The following is a 20,667-nucleotide window of genomic DNA, read 5'->3' on the forward strand; positions in this document are numbered from 1 at the left end:
GGAAGCCTTTATTTTCCTGATTTTGCCTCTTTTAAACAATGAAGAAGAAAGTGACCTATCTTCTCAATTATGCAGTTTTCTCAATTATATCATGATTTAGGCTGGTCCAGGGTATAGCTGTATTACTCTATTATGTAAAAGATATTTGAAAGAAATGTATATTGTGAATATTTATATCTCTACCAAGACATATTAATATAATATGCATATATTTGTTAATATATACATTGTAACATATGACAGAATTGTGCAGAATATAAAAAATAGTAATAATGCTCATTATTACATCCAGTATATAAAGATTTTTAAACTTTTATTCAATCCAGGAGCTCTAAAACATAAGAACATTTATGAATTTAGGGTCTTTTTAGGGTGCTCACTAAGATTGTTCTATATGTGCATCAGTAAGTATATGGGAAAGCGTATGAAAAATATGAAGGGTTTTTATCAGTATATCTATGTGTAAATGAGGTTTACTAGAAGAAATAATTTCTGTACATTCACTTACATTTATTAATTAATGTAAGGCATGAACCTAACACCTATCACCTAAAATTTGGTTATATTGACTCTCATTTTTATGTTAATAAAGTATCTTGTTTTCTTTTAGTTCTGAATTAATTTTTATCTCCAATTATGTAGTTAGATGAAATCAAAATTATGTAAATGTTAAGAAACCATACAGAAAAATATGTTATTGTTTCTTTTTAACTTTCTCTTTGAAATTCATGTTGCTATGAATTAATACAAATGTTTGTTCTAGAAAGCATGTTTTGGGACTTATACCAGTATTCTAGGTGTATTTTTCTACTTTATATTCAAAATAAATCAAATGAAAGGAGATGTACTCTGGTCGTGATAAGCCATTATTTTAAAAACTCAAAATACCCTCAGGATGATAGGAAATTTGATCCACAAATTGCCCACAAAAATGCAGACTGGGTACTTGGTACTTGAGCAAATTGCTTTAAAATGTCTGCCAGAGGTTGAAAGAGGTATTATCTCATCAGTATTCAACACCACTGCCATAGGATGGAAATCAGCAGGGAACAAAGATGAGACAGTGGAGACAAATACACCCTGTGCTGTAAGACAGTGTGTGAGGGTACATATAATATGTGTCCCACAGATGCTCAATTTGCTATTGCTGACTTATCCAGAAAATTCTCTCGTGTTATTGTGACAAAAAGTTACCTATTTGATCAAATGCACAGCCATGTAGCTTATCACCAGTCTTACGCTCCAGCTATTCTTTTTTTTTTTTTTCCTGAATACCAGGTCACATATCTTTTTCAGGAATTGAAGATGTGTGTTCTTGGAATGGCCCTCCAAACAGAGGAAACAAAATTCACTCCAGAGAATTCTAGGCTCTGGATGTATTCCCGATGTTAGATTAGTAGCTTTACCTATTTCCCAAATTTGTTTTTCTTTCCTATCACACAGAAAATGGCCATTTTAAAGAGCTGTAAATACACCTTGGTCACAGCCAAACTGTATTTCCTGAACTGTTCCCCATCCAGAGCCTTAGTTCACTGGTAAATGAGCAAAGGATTTACAAGTACTGCTTCCATGAGGCAGTAGTACTGGTCAGGAGTCTTCAGAGAACTTAGAAATAGGACACAGACATTCTGAGTTAGGTATCTATCCACATAGAAAATAGAGTTGAGTCCCTTTCTTTACGCCTAGTCACAGTTCAGTTTCCTGGGCTGCTCCTGATTAGTCTTATATCAGTGTCCATTTATGATTCAATCATTTCTTTATCAGATTTTTTTTCCAGACTACATGTGCCTGGAGAGTGAGGAGGGGCACAAAATAGTTGCTGAGAATTCACTTAGAAGCTATGGTAGATAGGTCTGAAACATATTTAATAGAGAATAGGATATTATATGAGCAAAAAGCACATCATGGAAAATGTTTATGTTGTGTTAAGAAGAGAAGTGTGAATTACCAAAAATATGGATGGTATCTCATTTTTTGTAAAATACATCTTTAGATAAAGAATATCTAGAAGGAGAAAATTAAATGATAACTAGTGTGTATCTGTGTGGATCACAATAAACTGTGGAAAATTCTGAAAGAGATGGGAATACCAGACCACCTGACCTGCCTTTTGAGAAACTTGTATGCAGGTTAGGAAGCAACAGTTAGAACTGGACATGGAACAACAGACTGGTTCCAAAAAGGAAAAGTAGTACATCAAGTACATATTGTCACCCTGTTTATGTAACTTGTATGCAGAGTACATCATGAGATAATTGCAGCCATGAAATTAAAAGATGCTTACTCCTTGGAAGAAAAGTTATGACCAACCTAGACAGCATATTAAAAAGCAGAGACATTACTTTATCAACAACGGTCTGTCTAGCCAAGGCTATGGTTTTTCCGGTGGTCATGTATGGATGTGAGAGTAGGACTATAAAGAAAGCTGAGCACCAAAAAATTGAACTGTGGTATAGGAGAAGACTCTTGAGAGTCCCTTTGATTGCAAGGAGTTCCAGCCAGTCCATCCTAAAGGAGGTCAGGCCTAGGTGTTCATTGGAAGGACTGATGTTGAAGCTGAAACTCCAATACTTTGACCACCTGAGGCGAAGAGCTGACTCATTTGAAAAGACCCTGATGCTGGGAAAGACTGAGGGCAGGAGAAGAAGGGGACAACAGAGGATGAGATGGTTGGATGGCATCACCGACTCAATGAACATGGGTTTGAATGGACTCCGGGAGTTTGTGATGGACAGGGAGGTCTGGTGTGCTGCGGTTCATGGGGTCATAAAGAGTCGGACACGACTGAGCGACTGAACTGACTGAACTGAAGTGTGTGTCTGGAACTGTGGATTAAATTTTCTTACTTCTTGAGAGTATTTTTTGCATATATTTTTGTATATAAACATGCATCATTATAACCAGAGACAAATCTAAAGCTATTTCCATTTGGGATAATGGGAGAGAATGAATACGGTTTGAGTAAGGAGTGAGGAATTGCAAAAAGAGTGAAAAGGATGAGCTTTAACATGTATACTTTTTTTTCTTGCTTTTATTTATTTTTTTCCATTTATTTTTATTAGTTGGAGGCTAATTACTTTACAATATTGTGGTGGTTTTTGCCATACATTGACATGAATCAGCCATGGATTTACATGTGTTCCCCATCCCAATCCCCCCTCCCGCCTCCCTCTCCTTCCCATCTCTCTGGGTCTTCCCAGTGCACCAGCCCTGAGCACTTGTCTCATGCATCCATACTGGGCTGGTGATCTATATTTGCTGTTATTTTTTATTTGCTATTTAATAATTGCAATCTTAGCTCCATTTTAAACAAGTGACATTACTGGATTCACTTAATTTTGTATAGTTTAGATGAAGGAGAAAACATTAGAAATATTGTATGTAAATCCTTAGGTCATCAGCTATATTTATTTCACTGGTTTTTCCTTCTTAGTTTCAAATAACAGTTCTCAAGTTCTGTGTTAGTGAATAGGTCTTTTGTTTGTACTCAAACATCAAGTTAGAAACTCTCTAGCTTTACTGTGAGTTATAGTTATTAAACCTATAATTGGAGGCAGTTTTGAGCAGATTGAATTGGGTTGACACTCATGGAATCATTAGAATAGAAGAGACCTTGAAAGCTCTTCTCTGCTTTCAAGCTAGGATCACATTATAGCCAGATGAATTCAGTCTGATTTTTAAAGACTCAAGATATATCTTCAACTCCTGTTGGTCGCCCATTACATTGTTTAAGAACAGTCACAGGCAGAAAATGCTTCCTTCCATCTATTGGTAATTTGAGTCCTTCATGGTGTACTTGAAGGCCATTTCCTCTTGTTCTGTCATCAGAAAGGATGAGGAACAGCTGTTTACCATCTTCTTCAGTACTTAAAGGTTTATTAAATCTCTTTACCACTGCTTTCTTTTCCATTTCTTTTTAGCATTCTTTGTCCTCTGAACTCTATGCAGATATTCTTTTGCTGAACAACCCTGACCTGGGTATCAACTTGGTCAGAGCTGAAAATACAAGGATTACTGACTGCACTGTTTCTAAGTACCACTTGTCAACATTTGTGTATCTGTTGTTTTATTTTGGGTTATCATTTAATCTGTATTATTTGAGATGTTATTTTCTACGAAATTGCCTTGTTTCTGCTCTCATTTTTGTTGTGTTTTTGACATTTATTCTTAAATTCCTTGTTTTCCCATCCAGAAATATTTTATTTTGAATATTCAATGTTTTTTGTATTTAATTTTTACCCTTTTAGTTTTTTTTTTTAATTGGAGAATAATTACTTCACAATGTTGTGTTAGTTTCTGCTGACAACAATGAGCTATATATATACATTGTATATACATATATCCCCTCCCTCCTTAGCCTCTCTCCCACCCCACCCTCCAGTCCAACTCCTCTGGATATCACAGAGCACAGAACTGAGTTACTTTCCTTTGAGAAGCCCTTAACTGCTTTTAAATGAATACATTGCATGAGATAATTTATGTTTTAGTCTTTAAAATAGTCTCTATGTAGGCACTTATCAAGTATATTCAATTTCTGCTAGTCTGCCTTCTTTATATATATATGAGGGACTAAAGTTAGTACTGTCTCTTGTTAGCTCATTTGAATATTGTAGAAAAATTATAAATGATAAAGAATTTTATCTTTTGTCCTATATACCTAAATTTAAAGTATATAGTGTTTTACATATCTCCTTGGAAATTTCAAGTTGGATGCTTTCATTTATTTTATAAGTGCATACATTTAAGTGTGTGTGTATGTTTGCTGGATTATAAGATACAACTTGGTATATAATATTCTTGCTATGGAGCAGTTCATAATCTATTTTGGGAGAACAGATTAGGTAAATCACTTAATCCCAAAACAAGATCATGGTTGCTATTATAGCAATATTAACAAAGTACCAGAAACAGGCTACAGTTACCCTTGTTTCAAATTTCTCTCACAGATATGTTCTTTTGGAAATAAGCCAAAGATGTGAATAAGTTATTACATTTAGGCATTTAAATGTTTTTTAAGCTTTTTTTGCTCTGAATTTCCAATTTTGATCCTTTTCTCATTGTGCAAACTGCAAGTGCTAATAAGCAATAAGTTCTAATGACTTGTTTACCAATATAAAACTTTAAATCAATGAAAACTTTTTAAAGTGATTTTTTTAAGTTGGAATTGGTTATTTTTAATTAATTTTTATTTAAAATGATTTTAAATGTATTTTTCTTGAAAAAAAATTGAAATCATCTTCAGTATTAGATTGAATAATGCTAAGAAACCCCACACAATATATTAATTGGTTTGTTTATTTACATTTTAGGTTTGAAAAATGTGTGAGCGCTAAGGAAGCTGTAGAGACTGATCTTTATAAACGGTTCATTCTGGTGCTGAATGAGAAGAAAGCAAAGATCAGAAGCTTACATAAACTGTTAAATGAAGTTCAAGAACTGGAAAAGAACATCGAACATAAGATGTATTTTTGACCTTTTTGTTTTGGGATGGCAGAAGCATAGATTTTAGTGGAATTTCTTCCCAAACTTAATGAAAATTAGATGCAAACTTTTTAGTGACATATCATAGCCTGGGGTTGGATGCTCTGGAGAATACACAACATAATCTCTCCATTATCTGCCCAACAGTCACACCTACACTTAAATCATAAAACTGCCATGAGACTATTAAATAATAGTAGTTTAATTCTTTGACATCACTAAGAAATATATTAATTAAAAACTTTTCATCCTCTGCAGAACCACAAAGGTTGGGCACACATTTGTAATTCTGATATCTAAGTAGTTGTTAATTTTAGGATCAAATGGCTCTGAGTATGAATATGTACTTGATGTTTAAGGAAAAATCATAGGTGACTTACGGCTGATATGGCTTGGACAATCATAATTACTTTAGGCATTAAATGATATAAGTTTGGGTCGTTATCCTGAATCTGAGAGAAAGCACAAATTTACTAATGGCATAATATAAAGAATATAACATTTAGTATCAGATGATCCTAGTTCAAGTGTTGATCTGGTACTGATATCTAGTGATACTTGACTTTGTCCTTTAAACACTCTGTGCCTTACTTGACTATCTTCATAATAAGAGTAAAGGTAGGCATCTCAGAATTTGGGGGAGACCAAATGAGTTCTGCCCAAAGGCAGAACTGCTTTGAGATCAGTAAAGTACTGACCACTTTGTGACACATAGAAGATAATTTAGGAAAGTAGTATTATGATTTGACAGATGGATAATAAATGATAATAAACTGATTCAAGAATTAATTACAGTGAGCACTAAACAACATTTACATTAGGTAAAAGAGAAACTTGTTCTTAAGAGAGTTAGCAAATGGTCTTTAAAGTGCTTTCTTAATTACATAATTTCAATATATATTTGTTTAATTATAATGTTTTTCCAAGGATATTTTCTATCCTTTTTGGTGAATTTGATACCTGGCCAAGAATGAGCCAATAATTTATAATTCCACCTTTCTCTCTTTCTAGGGAAACTCCAACATGTTCTGAAATGACTACTCACAGAGATGCAATCTATGATGAAAGTACTGATGAGGACAGTGAAATCCCATCTAGTCCTTCTGTGTTAACTCCAGGTAAAGTAAATACATATATTTCTTTTGATGAATACCTCACTTGGGCTTATTTCTTATTATGGTAACAAACCATAAAGAAAAATGTTTTGAAAATAATTTTTTCTACAAACATTTTTCAGGGTTTTTACTCTAAAACCACAGCTACTTAATGTTAGAAATTAATATTCATTATAAAATGCAGCAACTTATTGTCAACAACAAAACAAACAAGCATGCACACACATATCCATACACACGTATATGCCAAGGTATAATGTTTCTTATTAAGGCTAGATGGATAAGTGGTAAGCAAGATATGACTGCATGATAAATATCTCCAGCTGAAAGCTGGCTGCCTTTACCATTTGAGGTCTCCTCAGGCTAGAGCTATGTGAAGGAGCAGGGTGATCTAGAATGCTTTAGATTATCCTGAGATTAAGTCCTTCTCTCACTATTCAGAGATCAGGCACTTTCAGGGTGGTATGGCTGTCAACTTCTCTTACTATTCAGAAAAGTGCTATAATAGAGGGAGGTGGATTAAGAAAAACGATGAGAAATGGTAGTTTAAAGTACTTGAGCCTTACTTAATCCAACAGACCAGCAACTGATTATTTTTCTAGAGTTTTACAGATTTCCTCAAGGCAGGATTCCCTGAACTCATACATGCAAGGTTCTCATATAAATGTTTGGATTCATTTATTTAGTAAATATATTTTTGAGTGTTTATTATATACTGAGAATTTTTCTATGCGGTAAGGGTGCAAAACACAGAAAGTTCCTCTTTCTTGGAGTTTAAATTCTAGACAGGGAAAACAGATAATAACAAGGTAAATAAATTTAAGTTTGTTGGATAGTGATAAATGCTGAAGAGAAAAATAAACCAGGAAGGATAATAAAAGTTGTCAGAGTGGAAATAAAAATGAGGGTTGTGATTTTAGCTAAGGCACCAGAAAAGGCCTTGGTAAAAAGGTAATAAGTCTACCTGTGGGAAGATCATGCCAGGCAGAAAAAGCATGTACAGAGGCCTTGTGTGTGAGTTTGCCTGATGTGTTCAAACAATAGCATGGAGAGCAGTACGCAGAAAGTGGAAAGATGAAGACAGGAAGAATTAGGAGATGTGGGAGGCCAGATTGTGTATAAGGTCTTACAGGCCATTGTAAGAGTTTCAGTTTTCACTCTGAGTGATACTGGAAACTGTTGCAGAGTTTTAAACAGTCAAGTGACATGATCTGACTTGTTTTAATAGGATTAATCTGTTGTGTTGAGAATAGGGACCTCACTATAGGAGAATCAATATAATATGGAAGAAGATATAACAGACAGAAAGCTAGTTTAACAAGAAGTGAAGGATTAGAGGAGCTTAGACCAGAGTGAAAGCAGTGAAGGTGATAAACGAAGGGAGGATTCTAGAAATTTTTAGAGGCAGCAAGATTTGCTGTAAAAGTGAGTTAGAAGGGAAAGATAGCAATGATGGTAAGCTTTTTGGAATGAACTACTGAAGGCAAGAAATTGGGGGAACTACCAATTTGGGAGAGACTGTAAGAGGAAAGTCTGCACCCCAATTATTCAGTAGGGAGCTGGACATAAAAATTTGGACTTTGGGGGAGGGCTCCCTGCTGACATATAAGTAAAAATGGTATTTAGAACTTGCTGAGATCTCAAGGGAGTTAGAGAAGACAAAAGATCAGTGATCCAAGAATGCCATACTAACACACTTGAGTGTGCAGAGGTGGGGAGGATGAGGAGACCAACAAAGTAGAATGAGGGGGCCACAAATATTATAAGTATGGTATCTTGGAAGCCAAGTCAAGAAAGTATTTCAAGGAGGAGACAGTGATTAGCTGAGTTAAATGAGGTTTGAGCAAAGATGATTTGAGCAAAATGAGGTTTGAGCAAAATATTAGCTGAGCAAAGATGATGAGGTTTGAGCACTGAGTAATTAGTAACACAGATGTTATTAGGGATCTTAATAAAAACATTTTCAGTGGACTGGTGGGAAATAGAAGAGAATAGGAGATTCAAAAGGAATGAGAAGAGAGAACTGGAAAAGAGATAGCAAGTATAAGCAACATTTTAAACAAGTTTTACTATTAAAAAAGAGGAAAGACCCAGGTCAGTAGCTGAAGAGGCGGGTGAGATCAAGAGGGTATTTTTTTTTCTTAGATGAGAGAAATAATGTCATGTTTGAATACTGATGGAGTAAAAAAGGAGACAGGGGGAAAAAAAGATCCAGGCAGTAGACAGAAGTAAGAAATGCTGGAATATTGTCTCTTAAGTAGATGAGATGGGATAAAATACACAAATGGCAGGATTTATTTAACTGGGATCTGGTTGCTTCTCCCAATGACAGGAAGGAAGGTAGAATAAATGGATAAAGACAAAGGAAAGTGTCTACTTGTATTCATGGAAAAATACTGATGTTGATTAATTTAGTTGATTGATTAATTCAAATTAGATCACACAATCACACATAAATTCTCATTTTCACATGAGAGTAAAATTTCTTTTCATTTGGAGGCTGTGCTTGGTTTACATTAGTGGCCCATTTAAAATGAAATCTCTTTTTTAAAAATAATCAAATGTAATTGAAAGTTCACAAGGAAAGAGAATCTATGCTCTTTTCATTTGAACATTCTGAACTTTTATTAAACACAATGGCCTTTGATTTTGTTCCCTATTCAAAGTATCTCACAAACCTTTGATGTAGATTAAAATTATTTTTGAAGAGAAAATATATGGTTAAATATGGGTATATGAGAATAGGGTCCTTTGTGTGTTCAGTATCTTTTAAGCAAATCTTTAAGCTGTAATTGTACTATTAAATTTGGCAAAATTTCTCCTCTTCAAAAATGTTTAGATCATTGTGTATTTTTTATGTTTTATGTTATTTTTTCTTTAACTCATATCTTGTTCACTACATATTTGACCATAGGTCTCTGTTTCTCTGTCTCTTTTTTTTTTTTGGCATTTAACTTGCTTTTGACAAGTTTTAATTAAGAGCATTTTTATTAGAAATTTTAACTGTTTTTTTCTCTCTGCTTCTTTAAGAAGTAATCATGAAACAATAGTTTGCTTTAAAGAAAAGTGAATCTTAGATTGAAAGTGCTTGATATGTCATTAAGCACTAGACTACACAGATAGGAGGAGAAACATTATATATGTTAAACAATAAAATCAGCCTCATAATACACCAGATATCCATAAACTATTCTTTTATGGTGACAAAATATATTCTTAGTCCATGGGATTTTCTTTTATCTAGCTTAGTCTTTTGGTATTTTATATATTATTATTGAGTATTGGGGGAGAGCAGTGAGAATTTCTTCCTTAACTTAATCTACCATCTTGACAATAACTTCTTAGAGTATAAGTAAATACATGAATTTATTTTAGATATTGCAGGTTCACGTATACTTTCTATACAATAAAAACAAGAAGAAAACAAATCAATGGAATTTAATACATTTATTCTTATCTTTCAGAAAACCATTTCTTTAAATGGCTAAATGTGTAACTTGATAATAGTTTTTATTATGTAAATATATTTTCATCATTAATTATTAAAATCATCGGATTTCCTCATGAGTTGGTTACATTATTACCTCACTCCTACAGAGGTTTAGTGAGACCAGAATCATTTTGTGATTCCACAACATTCATTCAAGTAAAAGATTTCTTTATGCGTGTACCCAGAAGTAGGGTAGGAGTATCATAGTTTGTAGGAAACTGATAGGTAACATTTTTATGAATAAGCCATCTGTTTTATTATTTTTTTCCTCCAAAGTTTTTAAATTTTCTTCATTGTTAGGATTGTTGAGGAAATAACTAGTGACAAGTAGTCCAGTCTAATAAATGACATCATGTTTATATGTACTATACCACATTTAAAGGTTTAAGAAAAGCCTTTAAAGTGTTCATCAACAGTTTATTAACTAACAGGAGATCTCTGAAGTATTCTGAAATTTGAATATCACAGTTGATACCACCCCATGACTACATTTTATATTTTTTGTAGTAAAATTTGCTTTCTCTATGTTCTAATTTCCAGAATTTCTAGACAGCAGTGGTTTTATAGACTTTATTATTTTCTACACTGTGACTGCATACTAAGCCCTAGGGTTTGTAGGTATTTCACTTTGTTTCAGATTAAGATTATGATAGATAAGCTAGGTGCTGTGTTCTCTTTTTATAACTCAGTTCCTGGATTACAAAGGAGGATAGGTCATTTCACTCTCTTCTAGTGGGTATTTGTTCCTTGTGGCATTAAGACTCCTGGTTAGTATGGATTTTTCCTACCTCCAGAATTGTTTCTGTTTTTTAATTCAGTGGAAACCTATTGGGTTATTATAGGTGTTATTAAACAATCTTCTCTACAGGAAACCCTCTTTCTTTAGTTACCATTCAAGCTAACACCTGTTGTCCATTGCTGTGGAGAAACTTCAAGTTGAATTAGGTCCAGTGAATAAGGGAATCTCACCAAAATATCCAGTGATATAAGCATAATTGATATAGCATCTTAGTGACAAAACATTACTGAGCAACAGTTTATCCAAGTGGCCTTTCAATTGCCCCAACAATATCTGATCTACCCTAAGAAATAATTTAGGATTATGCAGATTTTTGTATTGTTTCCTAATCATTTTATACTGTATTAAAAGTAGAATTATGTGAAAAGTTTTTAAATGTATATGAATGTTCTAAGAATTTTAAAAATTATCATAAAGCACTTATTAGTCTTAATATAATTCAAATTGTGTGTGAATATTTAGTGAAAAAAATTGGATTTATTTTATAGAAATAGGATCTGTATGTGAAGTATTTTGAAAACATGGTTAACTGGCTCCTACTTAGCCACCACAAGAGGAATTATTTTAATATCTCACTAATTATGTTTAACATTATTTAAAACCTACTTTAATGGATAGTCAATATTTTTAAATTATAATTATTTCTAATAGAAATAACAAATTTCTTACATTTAGAGAATAATTAAATCAACTTACTAAAAGTACAAATAAGAAATATACTTATTCTAGATGTTTTTGCTTTCTACACTTTGTATTAAAGGTCCACAACCACAAAAATAAGCTTTCTTACCACTTTCTCCATAATTATTAGCCTGAGACTTAGCACATTAGTTTAATTAGTCTTCCTTCCTATCCAACAGGAAGGTCCCTGTATTACTGCTATCAGTAATTCAGGCTTTTGCTTAGTTGGTGGGCTTCCTGAAAGGAAGTGTGATTATAGAATGGCCTTTTTCAAAATAAATGAATGGCTGTGTCAAACAGTTGATGAATACTGATATAGTAGCTTTTAAAAATAGAACAGAATCCAAAATTTCCAACTATCAAAGAGCTCGTTGCTTTGAACACTGAATGTCCACTCACAGAGGGGATAACAACATGTCCTGCCAAAGAGATTACTCAGAATTCAGCTTTAGAATCATAGATTATGCCCTTAATATTCTCCAGCTTGTTTATCATAGACACATTTGTTTCTAAATTTTAAATAAAAAGCTTGATTTAGAAGAACCTATCACAAAACTGGAAAATCAGTTGAGTGTATTTTCTAGCAACCATGGACTCTTATTCATAAACAACCTTGTGGAAGAATGATAACATAATTTGAGGAATCTAAATCTAATATAGTTATAGATCTTCTATTATTTATACAAGCCCATCATTTTTCAGAAGAGACAGAAGCCTAGAAATGTTGAGTACATTACTGTTGGTCACACAGGAGAAAATAATGAGAAAGTATTTGCCCTCTGTAATGATTGCTTGCTTACCATTGCGCATTTCTTTTTGAGATACTATAAAAACCCTGGGGAATGTGCTAGCACTAAGGAAATTGTCATTGATACAATAATGATAACATGTTTTTCTTCTAAAGAGAAGAGAAATCCTATTTAAGGATAAATTTTCCATAGAGATAGTCAGTATTATTAAATAAACAAGACTTTATGGCATAAGCCTTTTGGAGAAAATTCCAGAATGTACATATTTCTATTGAGGTCATCCTTTGTATATATATTTTTTAATTGAGATACAGTTGACATCTGACCTTGTGTAAGATACACAATGTGTTGATTTGGTACATTTATAATTATGTGACTACCACTGAAGCGTTAGCTAACACCTCTATCACATCACATATCTAAGTATCATTTTTTTTTTCTGGTAAGAACAATTAAGTTCTAGTCCCATTGCAACTTTGAAGTTTTTAATTCAGTATTATTGACTCTAATTATTATGCTGTGCATTAGGTCTCCAAGACCTACTGATCTCCTTGTTGTAAGTTTGTACCCTCAAGCAATATTTCCCTAATTTTCCACCCCATCCCCTAGTAGCTGTCATTCTACTCTGTTTTTATGAGTTTGGGTGTTTCAGATTCCACATATAGGTGAAATCATACAGTGTTTGTCTTTTCTGACTTACCTCATTCCCTATGTATTTTAATTGCTTTAGACTTTGACTTAGTATTTTATTTACTTGAGAACTCTCAAATGTACCAAAGATTTTTAGCAAACCTATGATAATTTCTCTGTATCCCACTATTAAAATGTAACTTTGATGTAACTTCCTAGTGATAGCTTATGGTGAAGGGCGTCAGATTCATGATCTCTGAAGGAGAGGATTTCACTTCCGGACCAAAGACATGACTTCAGTCACTCAGAGCTTTGGGTGGCAAGTTTTATTACAGTGGAAAGGGATTAGAGAAACCTTCTGACATAGACATCAGAAGGGGGTGTAGAGTGCCCCACTTGCTAGTTTTATCAAGGCCTTATGTACTTTTTCAGTTGGTTACTGACAATAAAAAGGTCTTACCAGACCCACTCCCACAACATATATACCCTTGATCAAGGTGAGTTGTTTTTTTATATAATCATTAGATCTGTGCTTAAAGAAAGTTCAGTTCAGTTCAGTTGCTCAGTCGTGTCCAGCTCTTTGCGACCCCATGAAGTGCAGCACACCAGGCCTCTCTGTCCATCACCAACTCATGGAGCTTACTCAAACTTATGTCCATTGGGTCAGTGATGGAGCCAACCATCTGATCCTCTGTCATCTCCTTCTCCTCCAGCTTCACTCTTTCCCAGCATCAAGTTCTTTTCAAGTGAGTCAGCTCTTAGAATTAGGTGACCAAAGAACTGGAGTTTCAGCTTCAACATCAGTCCTTCCAATGAACATTCAGGACTGATTTCCTTTTTAATGGACTGGTTAGATCTCCTTACAGTCCAAGGGACTCCCAAGAGTCCTCTCCAACATCACAGTTCAAAAGCATCAATTCTTCAGTGCTCAGCTTTCTTTATAGTCCAACTCTCACATCCATACATGACTACTGGAAAAACCATTGCCTTGACTAGATGTACTGTTGTAGGCAAAGCAATGTCTCTGCTTTTTAATATGCTGTCTAGGTTGGTCATAACTTTTCTTCCAAGGAGTAAGTGTCTTTTTATTTCATGGCTGCAGTCACCATTTGCAGTGATTTTGGAGCCCTCAAAAATAAAGTCTGCCACGTTTTCCACTGTTTCTCCATCTATTTTACATGAAGTGATGGGACCGGATGCCATGATCTTTGTTTTCTGAATGTTGAGCTTTAAGCCAACTTTTTCACTCTCCTCTTTCACTTTCATCAAGAGGCTCTTTAGTTATTCTTCACTTTCTGCCATAAGGGTGGTGTTATCTGCATATCTGGGTTATTGATATTTCTTCTGGCAATCTTGATCCCAGCTTATGCTTCATCCACCCCACCATTTCTCATGATGTACTCTGCTTATAAGTAAAAGAAGCATGGTGAGAATATACAGCCTTGATGTACTCCTTTTCCTATTTGGAACCAGTCTGTTTTTCCATGTCCAGTTCTAACTGTTACTTCCTGACCTGCATACAGATTTCTCAGGAAGCAGGTCAGGTGGTCTGGAATTCCCATCTCTTGAATAATGTTCCACAGTTTGTTGTGATCCACACAGTCAAAGGCTTTGGCATAGTCAATAAAGCAGAAATAGAAGTTCTTCTGGAACTCTCTTGCTTTTTTGATGATCCAGCGGATGTTGGCTATTTGATCTCTGGTTCCTCTGCCTTTTCTAAAACCAACTTGAACATCTATAAGTTCACGGTTCATGTATTGTTGAAGCCTGGCTTGGAGAATTTTGAGCATCACTTTACTAGCATGTGAGATGAGTGCAATTGTGCCATAGTTCGAGCATTCTTTGGCATTGCCTTTCTTTGGGATTGGAATGAAAACTGACCTTTTCCAATCCTGTGGACTCTGCTGAGTTTTTCAAATTTGCTGGCATATTGAGTGCAGCACTTTCACTGCATCATCTTTTAGGGTTTGAAATAGCTCAACTGGAATTCCATCACCTCCACTAGATTTCTTCGTAGTGATGCTTTCTAAGGCCCGCTTAACCTCATACTCCAGGATGTCTGGTTCTACGAGCTCTAGGTGAGTGACCACACCATCTTGATTATCTGGGTCATGCAGACCTTTTTTGTATAGTTCTTCTGTGTATTCTTGCCACCTCTTCTTAATATCTTCTGCTTCTGTTAGGTCCATACCATTTCTGTCCTTTATTGAGTCCATCTTTGCGTGAAATGCTCCCTTGGTATCTCTTAATTTTCTTGAAGAGATATCTAGTCTTTCCCATTCTATTGTTTTCCTCTATTTCTTTGTACTGATCACTGAGAAAGGCTTTCTTATCTCTCCTTGCTCTGCTTTGGAACTCTGCATTCAAATGGGTGTATCATTCCTTTTCTCCTTTGCTTTTGGCTTCTCTTCTTTTCACAGCTATTTGTAAGGCCTCCTCAGACAGCCATTTTGCTTTTTTGCATTTCTTTTTCTTGGGGATGGTCTTGCTTCCTGTCTCGTGTACAATGTCATGAACCTCCATCCATAGTTCATCAAGCACTCTGTCTATCAGATCTAGTTCCTTAAATCTGTTTCTCACTCCACTGTATAATCGTAAGGGATTTGATTTAGGTCATACCTGAATGGTCTAGTGGTTTTCCCTACTTTTTTTCAATTTAATTTTGAATTTGGTGATAAGGAGTTCATGATCTGAGCCACAGTCAGCTCCCGGTCTTGTTTTTGTTGATTGTATAGAGCTTCTCCATCTTTGGGTACAAAGAATATAATCGATATGATTTCGGTGTTGGCCATCTGGTGATGTCCATGTGTAGAGTCTTCTCTGGTGCTGTTGAAAGAGGGTGTTTGCTATGACCAGTGCATTCTCTTGGCAGAACTCTATTACTCTTTGCCCTGCTTCATTCTGTACTCTAAGGCCAATTTGCCTGTTACTCCCTATATTTCTTGACTTCCTACTTTTACATTCCAGTCCCCTATAATGAAATGGACATCTTTTTTGGGTGTTATTTCTAGAAGGTATTGTAGGTCTTCAAAGAACCATTCAACTTCAGCTTCTTCAGGATTACTATTTGGGGCATAGACTTGGATTACCTTGATGGTTTGCCTTGGAGACAAACAGAGATCATTGTGACTAAGAAAGTTAGTCTTAGGCAAAATAGATTGTTGTCATAACAACTCAGAGCTTAAGAAAAAACATGTGACTAAGACAAAGAAATGTAGAAAATAGAAGTTTGTCCCTTTCTCCTCCTGGAGGGACCCAGACTCCTTATCAACCTACCTAAGAATTAACTCTCTCAGTTGGTATCTATTTCTACATCTTTAGATGTTCTTGAAGAGAAAAAATAAATTCTGTTAAGAATATTTGTCTCTGGCTGTGGGTGAATGAGAAGGTTGGCAAATTCTCTCCTCCAAAAGTAACCGCAGATGTAAAATTGCCAAAAAGGAGATAAACAGATTCTTCATTGCTCTAGAAATCAGCAAAGATCAAACAGCAATATGAGAAGTGCCTGAGTGTGTGCTAAGTCGCTTCAGTTGTGTCTAACTCTGTGCGACCCAGTGGACTGTAGCCCACCAGGCCCCTCTGTTGACAGGATTCTCCAGGCAAGAATTCTGGAGTGGGTTGCCATGACTTCTTCCAGGGGATCTTCCTAACTCAGGCATGGAATCCTGGACTGAATAGGACTCACTTAATTATCAGTGAAGGGTGATCCTCACATCCAGTAGCGCTGTTGCTGACAGTAATGCTCTTGACAACAGTGGCTAAGTGGGTTGGGCCAATGTTGTAAATCAACTGAGATTAGCCTGCTATGTGGCTACATTTATACTATTTTTCTCCAAGCATCTAGAAATAGGATTTTACTGATATGGCAACTTGAAATAAGTAGTCATCTACATGATGCTTCAGTGGGTAATATATATGGAGAAAAAGGTATGTGGTCACTTATTTAACATAAACATGTTTTTTCTTTCCTGCGTAACTTCTCAAAGTCTTGAATATGTTAATGTTCATAATGATGAAGCCAAGAAAGTATTGAAAAACAGATCTCAAAGTTATAAAACCTTGAGAACTTTTTAAATGGATTTTCTTATTCTGTGACACCCAAGTAAGAAGCCCTGCTTTGTATGATTTTGATTCATATATGAATTAGGTGAGAAAAGAGGAAGTACCTAAAGAAAGTAAATATTGCCCATATTTCTGTATATCTCAGTTTTAAGAGGGTATGTACTGAATGTGGAGTAACTCCTCTCTGGCCCTCCTGTGCCCGCGCAGCCGCAGCTCCTTGGAGGTGGGGTAGCTCCTCTTGGCCGCTGCCCCTGACCTCGGATGTGGGGAAGCTCCTCTGTACCGCTTCTGCGCTCTCACAGCCTGGCGCTTAAAGCTTAACATTCAGAAAACTAAGATCATGGCATCCAGTCCCATCACTTCATGGGAAACAGATGGGGAGACAGTGGAAACAGTGTCAGACTTTATTTTTTTGGGCTCCAAAATCACTGCAGATGGTGACTGCAGCCATGAAATTAAAAGACGCTTACTCCTTGGGAGGAAAGTTATGACCAACCTAGATAGCATATTAAAAAGCAGAGACATTACTTTGCCAACAAAGATCTTTCTGGTCAAGGCTATGGTTTTTCCAGTGGTCATGTTTGGGTGTGAGAGTTGGACTGTGAAGAAAGCTGAGTGCTGAAAAATTGATGCTTTTGAACTGTGGTGTTGGAGAAGACTCTTGAGAGTCCCTTGGACTGCAAGGATATCCAACCAGTCCATCGTAAAGGAGATCAGTCCTGGGTGTTCATTGGAAGGGCTGATGCTGAAGCTGAAACCCCAATACTTTGTCCACCTCATGTGAAGAGTTGACTCATTTGAAAAGACCCTGATGCTGGGAAAGATTGGGGGTAGGAGGAGAAGGGGACAACAGAGGTTGAGATGGCTGGATGGCATCACTGACTCAATGGACATGGGTTTGAGTGAACTCCGGGAGTTCGTGATGGACGGGGAGGCCTGGGAGTGCTGTGATTCATGGGGTCGCAAAGAGTCAGACATGACTGAGTGACTGGACTGAACTGAACTGAACTGAACTGAATGTGGACAGAGGAACATGTAAATAAGGTTATAATCTCAAAATATAGCATAACACATGAGAATATATTAAACCTCAGAAAATGCAGTGACTTGTACTAGTGCTGAGAATGGTTTAAAAATGATATCTTACTGTTGTGGTGGTAAGAAATCTGATCTGAGGATGGGCTCTAGGACAAGTGTTGGTTGATATAGTTAATGTTAATTGGTGACAGAAACTCTACATAAATTCTTTTCAACTTGGTCTGTTCAATCCAAAGTGAGTTCTTAACCTCTGGCTCTTTTTTTCTTTTTTAGTAATTTTATTTATTTATTTACTGTTGGCTGTATTGGATTTTCACTGCTGTGTGAGCTTTTCTCTAGTTGTGGAGGGTAAGGGCTACTCTTGTAACACGCAGGCTTCTCATGCTGGCTTCTCTTGTTGCAGACAAGCCCCAGCAGACTTTAGTAGTTGCAGCATGTGGTCTCAGTAGTTGTAGCTCCCAGGCTGTAGAGCACAGGCTCAGCAGTTGTGGTACATGGGCTCAGCTGTCACACGGCATGTGGGATCTTCCTGGATCAGAGATCCAACCCATATCTGCTGCATTGGCAGTCAGATTCTTTACTACTGAGCCAACAGGGACGCCTTTAACATCTGTGATTCTTAAAGAATGTTTAGTGGGGGGATATTTGAGCCCTTTGGCATTATATTTAAAATTATATGTATATATGCATGTATTAGTTTGCTAAAGCTGCTGTAACAAAGAACCACGAGCTATATAGTTTATACAGGAGAAGTAAATTGTTTTAAAATTCTGCGACTAGCAGTCTGAAATCATTGTGAATAGAATTGGTTCCTTCTGAGTGCCATGAGAAAAGGATATGTTCCAAGCCTTTCTCCTTGGCTTGTTGATGACCATCTTCTCCCTGTGTCTCTTTGCATCATCTTCTCTGCATATCATTGTCTAAATTTCTTCTTTTAATAAGGACACCAATCATATTCAATTAGGGCTTACACAGATGAGCTCATTACCTGATTACCTCTATAAATACTATCCCAGTAAGGTTACAGTCTTAGGTACTGGAGTTAGGACTCTAAAATACCTTTTTGGTGGGGATACAATTCAATTCATAACAACAGAAATGTATGTTTTTCTGGAGCTGGAGCAAAACCCATATTGTCTTTTCCATGGGGATCATGTTCAGAAAAAGATTCAGAACCATTGATCTAGAGAATGGTACCTAAACAAAAAAAGATGGAGTAAGACTTGTTAAAAGGAAACTTAAACTTATAATAAGTGAGAAAAGATGAAGAGAAGAGAAAATAGCAGGTTCAGACAGACACTAAGTCACCATCTATTAATACATTGGACTAAAGTGTTGTCTAGAACTGTATTGTTCAATAAAATAGCCATCAGTTACATGAAACTTTTGAATGCTGAAAATGTGGCTAGTCCAAATTGAAATGTGCTGTAAGGATAAACCACACATTGGATTTCAAAGATTTAGTATAAAAAAAGAATGTAACATTTCTAATGAATTTTTATATTAATTATATGTTAAAATGATATTTTAGATATATTTAGGTAAATATTACTTTGAACTTCATTTGTTTCTTTTCAACTTTTTAAAACCTGGTTAATAAGAAATTTTAAAATCTGTATGTGATTCACATTGTTGTTGTTATTAAGTCACTAAGTTGTGTCTGACTCTTTGCGACTTCATGAAATGCAGTGTGCCAGGCTTTGCTGTCCTTTACTATCTCCTGGAGTTTGCTCAGGTTCATATCCATTGAGTCGGTGATGCTATCTAATCATCTCATCCTCTGTCACCCTATTCTCCTTTTGCCTTCAATCTTTCCCAGGGTCTTTTCCAGTGAGTCAGCTCTTTGCATCAAGTGGCCAAAGCATTGGAGCTTCAGCTTCAGCATCAGTCTGTCCAATGAATATCCAGGGTTGAATTCCATTAGGATTGACTGGTTTGATCCTCCTTGCAGTCCAAGGAACTTTGAAGAGTTTTCCAGCACTACAATGCAAAGGCATCAATTCTTTGGTGCTAAGCCTTCTTTATGGTGCAACTCTCACATCTGTAAATGAGTACTGGAAAAACCATAGCTTTGACTATATGGACCTTTGACCATAGGCAAAGTGATGTTTCTGCATTTTAGTATGCTATCTAGATTTGTCATAGCTTTCCTTCCAAAGAGCAAGGGTCTTTTAATTTCATGGTTCCAATCATCATCCACAGTGATTTTGGAGCCAAGAAAATAAAATCTGGCTAGTGCTTCCACTTTTTCCCCTTCCATTTGTCATGAGGTGATGAGATTAGATGCTGTGATCTTAGTTTTTTGAATGTTGAATTTTAAGCCAACTTTTTTACTCTGCTTTTCTACATTATATCTTTATTTTACACACTTAAGATTTATTTGATCTTAAACTTTAGAAAAGTTCCATCTGAGACTAATTCTGTGGTTCTAGAATATATTTATATTATTGTGAAACAAAATTAAGTTTTACTACCAAGTCTTTATGAAGCTCTTAATATAAGTCATGAAACCTTTAGGTGAGTATAGATGATTGTAGGTGTAACTGAGTATTGCAACACCTAAGAAATGCAAAAGACGTTGTGCTATTTTTTTTTTTAATTTCACTGTCATAAAATAGATTT

At 35.6% G+C, this 20,667-nt stretch overlaps 1 protein-coding gene across 5 annotated transcripts in view; it reads left to right on the plus strand.

Annotated features, from left to right (window-relative positions):
• Positions 1 to 20,667, plus strand: part of XRCC4 (X-ray repair cross complementing 4) — a 284,230-nt gene that overhangs the window by 120,438 nt on the left and 143,125 nt on the right. For 4 of the 5 annotated variants that reach the window (XM_065919091.1, XM_065919088.1, XM_065919090.1 and 1 more), the window contains exons 5-6: positions 5,310 to 5,462; positions 6,493 to 6,599. In XM_065919091.1, coding sequence (XP_065775163.1) covers positions 5,310 to 5,462; positions 6,493 to 6,599 — 260 coding nt within the window. The remainder of the gene's footprint in view (positions 1 to 5,309; positions 5,463 to 6,492; positions 6,600 to 20,667) is intronic. The other variant, XM_065919092.1, reaches the window with a different exon arrangement.

Source organism: Muntiacus reevesi, chromosome 1, assembly GCF_963930625.1.
Source record: "Muntiacus reevesi chromosome 1, mMunRee1.1, whole genome shotgun sequence".
In the NCBI taxonomy this organism is placed as follows: Eukaryota; Metazoa; Chordata; class Mammalia; order Artiodactyla; family Cervidae; genus Muntiacus; species Muntiacus reevesi.